The 12,772-nt window shown below is 37.6% G+C and overlaps 1 protein-coding gene across 1 annotated transcript in view; it reads left to right on the forward strand.

Moving 5' to 3' along the window:
- The window catches only part of DNAH14 (dynein axonemal heavy chain 14), a 376,422-nt gene that overhangs the window by 137,017 nt on the left and 226,633 nt on the right, over window positions 1–12,772 (forward strand). Inside the window, exons 24-26 of the mRNA XM_074385260.1 lie at window positions 6,099–6,203; window positions 6,289–6,407; window positions 8,961–9,035. Coding sequence (XP_074241361.1) covers window positions 6,099–6,203; window positions 6,289–6,407; window positions 8,961–9,035 — 299 coding nt within the window. The remainder of the gene's footprint in view (window positions 1–6,098; window positions 6,204–6,288; window positions 6,408–8,960; window positions 9,036–12,772) is intronic.

Consider the following 12,772-nt stretch of genomic DNA (forward strand, 5'->3'; position numbering starts at 1 on the left):
ATACTGGAGAGGGAGAGCCCCCTATCCTCAAGTCAATTGCACTTCCTGGGTGGGGCAGCACCCCTCCCTGCTTCAGTTTGCCCTCTTTGAGTTATACCCCCTGTCCAACCAGACCCATTAAAATGAACCTGGTACCTCATTTGGAAATGTGTAGATCACTCAGCTTCTGCATCTCTCTTGCTAAGAACTGCATTTTGGAACTGTTTCTATTCGGCCATCTTGGAACACTTCTATGCTTTTTATTTTTTATGTATCCATTTTATCTTTTGGATTTATGGATATGATGAAGCTTGCAAATAATATCATATAACTATTATTTTTAACTGGTGACAGATTAATACTGATTGCATAAACAAATGAGCAAAAACAAAGCTAATAAAAACTCTACACTTTAACTTTTTCCCCCTTTTTAACCTTTTATTTTTTTTATTATACCATAATGTATGATCTATTTCTTGAAAAGTTGTTCTAGTTATTTTTTGTTACTTTGTCTTTTAGTCTTTCTACTTGAGATATGTTATTTACACACTACAACTACAGCATTATAATATTTTGTGTTTTTCTGATTGATGGACTGTCTTCAACATTTCTTGTGTAACAGGTGTCATCTTGGTGAAATGCCTCAGCTTTTGTTTGTTTTGAAAGTCTTTATTTTCCCATCCTGTTTGAAGAATTTTTTAGACAGATATACTATACTAGGGTAAAAGCTTTTTTTTTTCTTCTGCCCTTCAAATATGTCCTGCCACTCTCTCTTGGCCTATAAGGTTTCCACTGAAAAGTCTATTGCCAGATATTTTAGAGCTCTATTGTGTGTTATTTGTTTCATTTCTCTCTTGCTATTTTTAGGATCCTTTCTTTATTTTTAAATTTTGGAAGTTTGAATATTAAATGCCTTGAGGTAGTCTTCTTTGGGTTAAATCTGTTCAGCATTCTATAACTTTCTTGTACTTCAATATTGATATCTTTCTCTAGGTTTGGGAAGTTTCCTGTTATTATCCCTTTCTACCCCTATCTTGGTCTCTACCTTCTCTTTAAAGCCATTAACTCCTAGCTTTCCTATTTTCAGGCTATGTTTTCTTTTTCTAGACACTATTTTCTAGAGCTTGTAGGCATGCTTTATTCTTTTTTATTCTTTTTTTTCTGATGCCTCCTCTGTATTTTCAAATTGCCCATCTTCAAGCTCACTAATGCTTTCCTTTGCTTGATCAATTCTGCTATTAAGAGACTCTGATGCAGGCTTCAGTATGTCAGTTGCATTTTTCAACTCCAGAATTTCTATTTGATTCTTTTAAGCTATATCAATTTCTTTGTTAAATTTGTCTGAAAGGATTCTGAGTTCTTTTCTTGTATTATCTTGAATTTCTTCAACATAGCTATTTTGAATTCTCCATGTGAAAAGTCACATATCTCTGTCACTTTGGCATTGGTCCCTGAAGCCTTATTTAGTTTATTTGGTAAGGTCATGTTTTCCTGGATAGTCTTGAGGCTTTTTTGGTGTTGGCATTGAAGAATTATGTATTTATTGTAGTTTTGCAGTCTAAGCTTGTTTGAACTTATGGTTCTTGGGCAAGCCTTCCAGGTATTTTAAGGAACTTGGCTGTTGCTATCTATGTTATTGCTCACTGCAGCCATATTTTCATTGAGTTTAATGAAATTCTATTGAATTATTAATGAAACTCAATAATTACCCAAGCTGAGTAATGCTGTGGTTCTTGCAGACATAAAGAGGTACCACCTTGGTGGTCTTGGATAAGATTCAGAAGAATTCTCCAGATTATCAGGCAGAGATTCTTGTTTGCTTCCCTTTCCCCCCTCCCCCCTTCTCCCCCCACCCCACCACCAAACAGTGGAGTCTCTCTCTATGTGCTGAGCTGCCTGGAGCTTGTGGAGGGGTAACACAAGCATGCATGTGGCCACCATAACTGGAGCTGTGGTGGGTCAGACCTGAAGCCAACACTGCACTGAGTCTTATGCAAGGCCCACTTTAATTACTACTTGGCTTCTACCTATGTTTGCTCAAGGCCCTAGGGTTCTGCAATAAGCAGGTGATAAAGCCAGCCAGGCTTGTGTTGTTCCTTAAGAGTAATGAGTTCTGCCTGGGCCCTGGGTGGTTCCAGAGATGCCAACTGGGAACCAGTACCTATAGTCAGAAACCTTAGAAATATACTTGTTTCTCTATTCTACTACACCTGAGCTGGCACTCAAACCACAAGACACAGTCCTTCCCACTCTTCCCTTCCCTTTCCACAGGCAGAGGAGTTTTTCTCCATGGGCCTCACCAACACAGGTCCATAGGGAGTACTGCCAGGGTACAGCTGATGTTCACTTAAGCCCAAGGCTCTTTAGTCAGCTTGTAGTAAATACTGCCAGGCTTTGGACTCACCCTACAGGGGAGTGAACTCAATTCTAGCCCAAGGCAGGTCCAGAAATGCCATCCAAATGCCAAGGCCTAAAATCAGGAACACCAAGTGCCTGCTTGGTGCTCTACCCCTTTGTAGCTGAGCTGGTAGCTAAGCTGTAAGACAAAGACAAAGTCCCCAATACTCTTTCCTGTGTTTTCCTTAGGCAGAAGAAGTCTTCCCTCATGGCCAAAACAGCTGGAACATGTTAGCTCACATTTAAAGCCAGAATATCTTAGAGTTTCACCCAAGTCCCATGGCATGTACTACCTGGCTACTGTTGCTGATTATTCGGGGCCCAAGGTCTGTTTAGTTAGCAGGTGATTAAACCTGTCAGGACTGGATCCTTCTGTTCAAGGCAGGAGATTCCCTTCTGACCCAAAGTGTGTCTAGAAATGTCATCCAAGATCTAGGGCCTAGAATGGGGGCTTCATGACTCTGCCAGGTGCCCTGTCCTGCTGTGGTTGAGCCAGTATCCAAGTTGCAAGACAAAATCCTCTTTAGTCTTCCTTCTGTTGTCCTAAAGTGGAAGTAAGGAGTCTCTTTTGGAGCTGAAAGCTGTGCTGCCTGGGGTTCGGGGAGAAATGATAAAAGCTCTCCCTTAGCTGCTTCAGCTGGTGTCTCAACAGATCATGTGTCCCCCAGTCCACTGACTAAGCCCAGCATGGCACTGGGACTTGTCTAGGACTTGCAGTCTTTATGGCCTACACTGCTTTTCAAGTTTGTTTAGAACCTCAGAACATTTTAGCCCACAGAGGCAAGGCTTACCAAAACTCAAGTTCTGACTGCTGGGATGGGTGATTACCCTCTGGCTAGGGCTGGTCTAAATGTTCCCTCTGTGGACATCAGCTGAGTTATGTCCAGTATTGGCAGCACCGAGTTTCAATGCAAAATTCCATGGTCACTGTGCTCTTTGTCCCCCAAGCATACACATTCTACCTCTGTACTACACGTCCACCACAGGGGGTGAAGGAGGGATGGCTTCAGCAATTTAAGACTGTTTTTTCCACTCTCTTAAGTGACTCTTTCAGCAATATAAATTCAAAACCAGGTACTATGAATGCTCACCTTTTTATGAAGATGCTTTTTTCATAGAGATGGTTGTTAAACTTGGTGTATCTGTGGGGAGCACCATCAGTGGAGGAGTCTATTCAGTCGTCTTCCTTAAGTTGAGAATAATGATAGTGTTACTTTGAGGGGTTTTGTGCTCACTGAGATGATGCATTTAAAGCACAAGTGCTGGCAGAAATAATTGCTTTTCCCCCCAAACAGTGGAATCTCTCTGTGTGCTAAGCTGCCTAGCGCTGGTGGAGAGGTGACACAAGTATCTCTGTGGCCACCATCACTGGAGCTGTGGTGGGTCAGACCTGAGTCTGACAAGCACAGCACTGAGTCTTGTGCAGCTTAACTATTTTTACTAGCGCTGTTAAGTCAATAAATTCTGCAAAAGTTGAAATAGAATATTTTTATGAGTTCATAAATTACTGATTCCATGTATTTACACATTGTCAGAACATTAAAGTATCAGCTACACATTTATCCTAAAATACAGCATTTTAGTATTTGAGATTTGTGGTGTACCTATTGACTTCATGAACCAAGATTTTTATTCAGGCATTAATTGCTTGTCCTGGCTGAACACAAGTAACCGTGGTTGTGATGAGTTCTCCAAAACAATTGTAGGCAATCACAGCCTGTGCAAAATTATCTGCCCATATAGGGCAGATTTCTTCTATTGAAATCCGCACTCTGGAGCTAGCATAAGGGGCTGCAACCAGATTGATTCTGGTTAATAATGACCAGTTTACCAAGTCATCTTTGAGATAAGCCTTCCAAATATTTCCAGCACATCTTTGGGCTATTACTTGGGATCATAACAAACCAGTAGTTTTCCATTTATTCATGTGTTGAGCACCTATTTTGTATCAGGCACTGCTGCTATGTGCTGTTACTACAAAGGTAAAAGATGTATTCCCTTCTATTACAGAACTCAAAATCTATTTTAGGAAACAAAAAAGGAAAGAGATATTACGGTGCAGTGTTTGCTAAGACAGGTTGAATGGTATGACCATATCAAAGAGGAGCAATTAACCCAGCCTAGGGCAATGATAACTGGCCTGTGTCTTCAAAGAAATATAGGTGTTAGGTAGAAGAGTTAGATTAGAGGAATCGGATGTGTAGGTGGGAAGAGTATTTTAGGCAAAGGTAAAAAGTACAAAGACACGCAGCCATGAGCAAGTATGGCGCATCCTGGATTTGTGAGCAAGATGGTACAGATGAAACAGGCTGCAAATATGGAAGTGGTGAGAGATGACATTCTCCAGAGAGAGATCAGAGGGTGAAGGACCTTGATACCACTTTCATGAGTAGCCACTGAAGGATTTTAAATAGGAGAGCGAAATAATTAAATCGGAAATATCTTTCTAGAGAGCAGCATAGAGTGGATTGGGGGCAATGAGAATAAATTTTTAGAAATCAGTTAAAAGATTAGATATATTAGGGGCTAAAGTAAGGCCATGGTAAAGATGAAAGAAAGTAGAGCTTGGAGCATCAGATAGGAAATAGAGAATAAAAGGAAGAGGTCCGGATTATGCCTAGATATGTTGGTTCATATTGAAAATCTAATACAGAACATTCAAGTAAACATCTTCAGTTAGTAATTGGGTATGTAGATATGGGTCAGAGAGAAGTGATCTGAGCTGAAGAGCAAGTATGTCTGTATCAAATAGCTCAGGAAGAGCATAATGAGCAAGACAAGTGATGAGGATGTAACTCAACAGATGTCAGCATTAAGATGTATGGGTCAAAGAGAGACTCTTCATGGAAAATAATAAGATGTAACTTAAGGATGGAAGAGAGTGAAATTTCAGAAGTCAAAATAAAGGTCAGAGTCAACAGAATAAAATGCTATAAAAATATCATGTAACATGAAGACTGAAAATCTCCCAGTAAATTTGTTAATAGTCAGGACCAGGTGGCAGAACACAAGAAGTCAGATATAAAGAATCTGACTTCACAAGTTCTTTTCAAGGGTTTTGTGGAGAAAAGACAGACAAGTAGACAAAGGGAACAAAGGGAAATGGAGGGCTCCATATATTGTTATAATAAGAGAAATTTAGGGGGCGGTCTATTGCAAGGGAGAGATTGAAGTTACAAGAGAGTAATAAATAAATCAAGATTATCTTAGTCTGGTATAAGTTAATGGGTATCTCTTCCTCTTAAAAGAAGGAAAGGATTACGACTGGTGTTGATTTCTCTAAGTTGTAGAAAGGCATGAGAAATGTAGAAATTCTCTGTACAGTAGAATGTAAAGAACGTATCTATGATATGGTCACTTAGTATATAACTCTACCTATAGGGAAATAAGAGCAGAAAATCAGAAGTATGGGAAAGCAATGTTGAGCATACCAAAATACAGTACTTTATTATTGATCAGGAATAAAGTCATGTATGTGTGTTTAAGGGTGGGGTTTTCTTGTTTATTTTGGTTTGGGTTTTATTTGTTTTAGTTTAGTTTATTAAACTTTTTTTTAAGCAATTTGTCACTTTTGTTAAGTGTGGAATGTTATTTTGACTGATACTATAAATAGTATAACTAATATTGTGGCTTTTGTTGGTAAGTATAGGTCAAAATGAGGATGTAATTAATATCATGATTAAATATATATTCTGAATTGCATTTCTTTTGGTTCTGGACAGGATTACCTTGAAGTTAAAAGATTAATTTTCCCAAGATTTTACTTTCTCAGCAATGCCGAACTTCTTGATATTCTAGCCGATAGCACAAATCCTGAGTCTGTACAGGTAATAACTCTGCTCAGCAATATTGTCTTAGCGATATTCAGATCACAATTCAATACTGTTACTGACATTTGTTTCTGGTTCACAGCCTCATCTTGTAAAATGTTTTGAAAATATAAAACAATTATTGATATGGAAAGAAGACGTTGGCCCTCCTTCTGTAAAAATGCTAATATCTGCTGAAGGGGAAGGTCTCGTGCTGCCTAAGTATGATAAATGTTATAAACTGTTTAGATTCCATACAATCTCATTATTTAAAATCTCTGCTTTTAAATTTTTGATATATCATAAAAGTTGGCTAAGCAAGCTCTTTCTTCAAAGATTATATCCTTATGCAAATATACTTTTGCCTTTCCATGTTGCCTACAAAACATAATCTCAACTTTGCTTTTAAAAGTTGAGAAAGTAATCTTTAAACTCCTGGGTGCATTCTAATTTGCACTTACATTTTGCTTTGTCATTAAACTCTGCCTTAAGTTTCCTATTCTCTTTTTAGTGCTTTCTCCCTTTTTGGTTTTATTATATGAATGTAGATAAGAAGAAAATTTCCTATTTGGAGTTGTTGATGCTATTCCCACTACTGCTTCCGCTGATCTCTAGTTTCATTATGGTCTGCTTCCAGGAAATAATGACAAGCCAGGTCCTTCCATTACACTGGTTCAATTTGCCAGCCCCAGCAGGGGCTCCCTAACCTTTGGCAAGTGGTCCTGATATAAAATGATTTTTTTTTTTTTTTTTTTTGAGGAGTTTCGTTCTTGTTGCCCAGGCTGGAGTGCAGTGGCACAATCTCATCTCACCACAACCTCCACCTTCTGGCTTAAAGTGATTCCTCTGCCTCAGCCTCCCAGGTAGCCAGGATTACGGGCATGCACCACCAGGCCCAGCTAATTTTGTATTTTTAGTAGAGATGGGGTTTCTCCATGTTGGTCAGGCTGATCTCGAACTCCTGACCTCAGGTAATCCACCCGCCTCAGCCTCCCAAAGTGTTGGTATTACAGGCGTGAGCCACTGCACCCAGCCGTAAAACGATTTTTTTTAAATGCTGTGCCCAACACTTCTTATTTACCAAAATCCCTAATGCAACCTTTCTGTTCAAAAGACCCAGTGAGGAAGGCCAGGCATGGTGGCTAACACCTGTAATCCCAGCACTTTGAGAGGCTGTGGCGGGTGAATTACCTGAGGTCAGGAGTTTGAGACCAGCCTGACTAACATGGTGAAACCCTGTCTCTACTAAGAATACAAAAATTAGCTGAGTATCGTGGCAGGCACCTGTAATCCCAGCTACTCAGGAGGCAGAGGCAGGAGAATCACTTGAACCAAGGAGGCAGAGATTGCAATGACTCAAGGTCACACCATTGCACTCCAGACTCCAGCTTGGGCGACAGAACGAGACTGTCTCTCTAAAAAAAAAAAAAAAAAAAAAAAAAAAAAAAAAAAAAAAAATTGGGAGGCCGAGGCGTGTGGATCACGAGGTCGAGAGATCGAGACCATCCTGGTCAACATGGTGAAACCCTGTCTCTACTAAAAATACAAAACATTAGCTGGGCATGGTGGCACGTGCCTGTAATCCCAGCTACTCAGGAGGCTGAGGCAGGAGAATTGCTTGAACCCAGGAGGCGGAGGTTGCGGTGAGCCGAAATCGTGCCACTGCACTCCAGCCTGGGTAATGAGCGAAACTCCATCTCAAAAAAAAAAAAAAAAAAAAAAAAAAAAAATACCATTGTAAAAGACAGTGTAGTGATTCCTCAAGGATCTAGAAATAGAAATAACATTTGATCAAGCAATCCCATTACTGGGCATATACCGAAAGGATTATAAATCATCCTACTATAAAGACACATGCACATGTATGTTCATTGCAGCACTGTTTACAATAGCAAAGACTTGGAACCAACCCAAATGCCCATCAAAGATAGACTGGATAAAGAAAACGTGACACATATACACCATGGAATACTATGCAGCCATAAAAAAGGATGAGTTTATGTCCTTTGCAGGAGCATGGATGACTCTGGAAACCATCATTCTCAGCAATCTGACACAAGAACGAAAACCAAATACCACATGTTCTCATTCATAAGTGGGTGTTGAACAGTGAGACCACATGGACACAGGGAGGGGAACATCACACACTGGGGCCTGTTGGGAGGTGGGGGGACTAGAGAAGGAATAGTAGGGGGTGGGAAGATTGGGGGAGATAACATTAGGAGAAATACCGAATATAGGTGATGGGGGGATAGATGTAGCAAACCACCATGGCATGTGTATACCTATGTAACAAACCTGCACAACCTGCACATGTACCCCAGAACTTACAGTCTAATTTTTAAAATGCAAGTATCTTAGTTAGAAGTGCCATATTAAAATGTTAATAATTGGTATATAACAGAATGTGATATGAGCTTAAACTGAATATAAGTTAATAATAACTACCATTTATTAGGTAAAATTTAAAAAAGATCCAATGAGAACTCCAAAACTGTTTAGTAGCACAATTTGTTTATGTTGTAAATACCATTTTACATGAAACTTATTTATTGTGTAAATTCATTATTTCGATATCAGAATTTCCTAAAGCACTTTCATGTGTTTTCTGCATAGTTTTCCAAATTAAGACCTAGAAAAACCAAAAGGCAATAGTAGTCCTTTGGCTCCTGAATATTATTAAAGTATGTAGAAAATTTAGTCTACAGACTTGTTAAAGGACTGAAATACGAATTAAAAAATAATTCATGATATTATTTTTGAAACAATTTTTAGGAAAATTCGTGTAAGAAGTGCTGTAGAACAGTGGCTGGTAAATGTAGAAAAAAGCATGTTCGATGTGCTAAAAAAGTAAGTACAATTTTCAAATCCTAAAATTATATGTTTTACATGTATAGACACATTTTTAAAAACTCACTTACCTACTCTTCTAAGCGAGAAATATCCAGAAAAGAATATGGAGTCAAATCTCTTATGAAATGAGTTTTGATGGAACATGATGACACATGATGACCAAATAATCATTTTTACAGTGTAACTGTCAGTTTGAGAGTGTTTACATGGACAAGCTTCAGATAGTTTTGTGTACGTTCAGATTCAACTGTATTGTATCACAAAGCTGGCCAGGATCTGAACTCTGCTCAGTAGGGCTCCAGTTTTAGCACACCTCACTACCTTGCATTTTGGTACTACTTTTACTTCCTAGGATTGTTTATTTGATTGGGTCTTTCTAATGTTCTCCTTGCCATATTTAAGTCTATCATTGCATCTGTTTAGAATCAAGGAAAAAACCTGAGTGTGAACTTTCAAAACTAATTTGACTTGAAGTGTTATGTTGTGTTTCTAATGATTCATTGTTGGCTATAGAAAGACTATTGACTTTTAGGTTTTCATATCTATAGTTGTTAATATTATTATTGAAGGCCAATACAAGGTTTCTAGCACAGAGATTATTATTTACTTACATAAATAACCATTCTGGCTCTCCTTGTCCTCAATTCTTGTAACCACCCAGTTGGTTCGTCTTGCCTGCTGCCTAGACAGAGGCAGTTTATCAGGATGGGGGAATTTGAATGGAAAAAGACTAATTCACAGAGAGCCAGCTGTGTGAGAGACCAGAGTTTTATTATTACTCAAATCAGTCTCCCGAGGATTTGGGGATCAGAGTTTTAAGGGTAATTTGGCACGCAGGAGCTGGGGAAGTGGGGAGTGCTAATTGGTCAGGTTGGAGATGGAATCATAGTGGGGTCAAAGTGAGGTTTCTTGCTGTATTCTGTTCCTGGTTGGGATCCCAGAACTTGTTGAACCAGACTACCAAATTGAGTGGTGTAAGCTGATCGAACAAGTACAGGATACGCAAAATATCTCAAGCACTGACCTTAGTTTTAACAATAGTTATGTTATTCCCAGGAACAATTTTGGGAGGTTCAGACTCTTGTAGCAAGAGGCTACATGACCCTTAAACCATAATTTCTAATATTGTAGCTAATTTGTTAGTCCTACAAAGGCAGACTGGTTCCCAGGCAAGACAGGGGTCTTTACAGGAAAGGGTTGTTAACAGTTTTGTTTCAGAATCAAACTATAAACTAAAATCCTTCCCAAAGTTAGTTCAGCCTACACCCAGGAATGAACAAGGACAGTTTAAAAGTAAGAATCAAGATGAAGTTAGTTATCACTGTCATAATTTCCTAAGTTATAATTTTTGCCAGTGCAGTTTCAATCTTACCCTGGGGTGATATGATAAGGACCAGATGTTATATGTGAGAGAGACTTCTATAGGCAGGAAACCCTGAAAAAAATGAATCTGGGCATTTAAGTAAAAAAGACAACCAGTTTTTCATTTGTTGTCCTGGAATTTTTCTGGTTAGACAATTGTATCATTTGCTAATAATGATAGTCCTATCTCTTCCTTTGTAATTCTCTTTAAATGCCATTTTTTCATGTTGTTTTAGATGCAAATTTTATATAACATTAAAAAGTACAACTGACAGCATCCTTTTTTGTTCTCAATTTTATTGGAAAAGCTTCTAGTGTTTGACTATGATGCATAGGTATCTGGAATATACACCTTATCAAATTAAAGATATTCCATCCTATTCAGTTTGCAGTTTTAAAGAGATTTAATTTATTTTTAATTTATAATTGAGAAATCATAATTATATTATGGCATACACTGTGATTTTTGATACATGTATACAATGTAGAATGATTGGTTAAAGCTAATTAATATACTCTGGTTCACATACTTATTTTTCATAATGAAAACATTTCAAATTTACAGTTTTAGCTATGGTAAACATACAATACATTATCATAAACTATAGTGACCTACTGTACAGTAGATTGCTGAAACTTACTCCTCCTATGTAATTGAAACTTTGTATCCTTAGACAAATTTCTCCCCTTTCCCCATCCCTCCCCACTTTCACCCTCTGATTAACACCATTCTACTCTCTACTTTTGCAAATAGAGAATGTTTTTTAGATTCCATATGTAAATGAGGTCATCCAATATTTGTCTTTCTTGGCCTGGCTTATTTCACTTAGCATATATAATGTCCTCTAGGGTTATCCATGTTATCACAAATGATAGAATTTACCCCTTTTTTGGGGATGCCAAGGCAGACAGAACACCTGAGGTCAGGAGTTTCAGACCAGCCTGGCCAACATGTTGTTTAGTAGAGACTTTAGTCTCTACTAAAAATACAAACATTAACTGGGCATGGTGGTGCATATCTGTAGTCTTAGCTACTTGGGAGGCTGAGGCAGGAGAATCCATTGAACTTGGCAGGTGGAGGTTACAGTGAGCTGAGATTATGCCACCGCACTCCATCCAGCCTAGGTGACAGAGTGAGATTCTATCTCAAATAAATAAATAAATAAATAAATAAATAAATAAATAATTTTTTTTTCTAAAGAGAATGTACAAGTACATTCATCAGATGTAACAGATCTTTGGTAGTACTTTATCTTACTAGAAAACACCAATAGAAGATTATTGTACTCCTAAGTCATATGTCCCACAAGTCTGAGTGATTGTCAGCCACCATTAATTATAAGATGCTTCCTGATTTTAAAAAGATTAAAATGTAGAAAAATAACTGTGTCTTAGAATTGAAGAAGTAATTATTTTAAAGTTTACTTCTCTCTCCTTTGATATTATTGCTTTATTATAGTTTTGTCTGGTTAGGGACTTGTGTTCTTTTTGAGAACACTAGTTTTTCTAAAGTATCTGGTCATTCTTGGTTATCCTTTCATGTTTATACTGGTGAGGCCCTCTTCTAAAAGCAAATGCTAGTTTCTAACTACAACAGCCTGCCTGCTGTGATTGCAACTGACAAGCAGGCCATGCAGAAGGACCTAGTCTGTGAGTAACTTGCCTTTTAGTGAATGAATTTTCTTCCCATATCTCTTGGAAGTCATGAATTACTTGTGACACTCTACTGTGCCTCTAGTTCAGCATATTTTAAATATTTAAATATTCCATATATTTATAGTATATCAATGCAAATGTGGAGTAAGATCTTCACTGAAAGATTTTGTCAAAAGACAAATGTAACTGTATGTTGTTTGAGATATGTATAGCAATATGACAAAAAAGTTATGAATAAAAGTCAAGGATTTTTCATGGAACTGCAAACAAAAAGTGTTTGAGAATAAAATTAAATGCCAAAGGTATTTAATAAAATAAAAATTATTTGTAATTGATGGAAGAGATATTTCCCATTGATACTGCTTTAAAATGTATAAAAATTGTTATACACATATTTCTTCTCAGCAGCAATGATAAATAAGGAAACAAAATAGATACCATTTGTAAGCACAACAAAATTAAAAGATTCAGTACTTTATTTCAAATGTTTAAATACATTCTAAATCAATTTTAGAGTGATACATAAAAAGAAAGCCAAATTAGAAGAAAATAAATGAAATTTAGTGTTGAGAATTTCTAAGAGATTTGGTATCAATGATTAGAAAAAAAAAATGTGTCATTGACCCGTATGGAAAAAAAAAATGCCATAACAACATTGAAACCTATACTATTGGTGCATATTAACATTTGTCTTAAAATTCTCTGGATATTTTTCG

This window comes from Saimiri boliviensis, chromosome 14 (assembly GCF_048565385.1).
Source record: "Saimiri boliviensis isolate mSaiBol1 chromosome 14, mSaiBol1.pri, whole genome shotgun sequence".
Classification (NCBI taxonomy): domain Eukaryota; kingdom Metazoa; phylum Chordata; class Mammalia; order Primates; family Cebidae; genus Saimiri; species Saimiri boliviensis.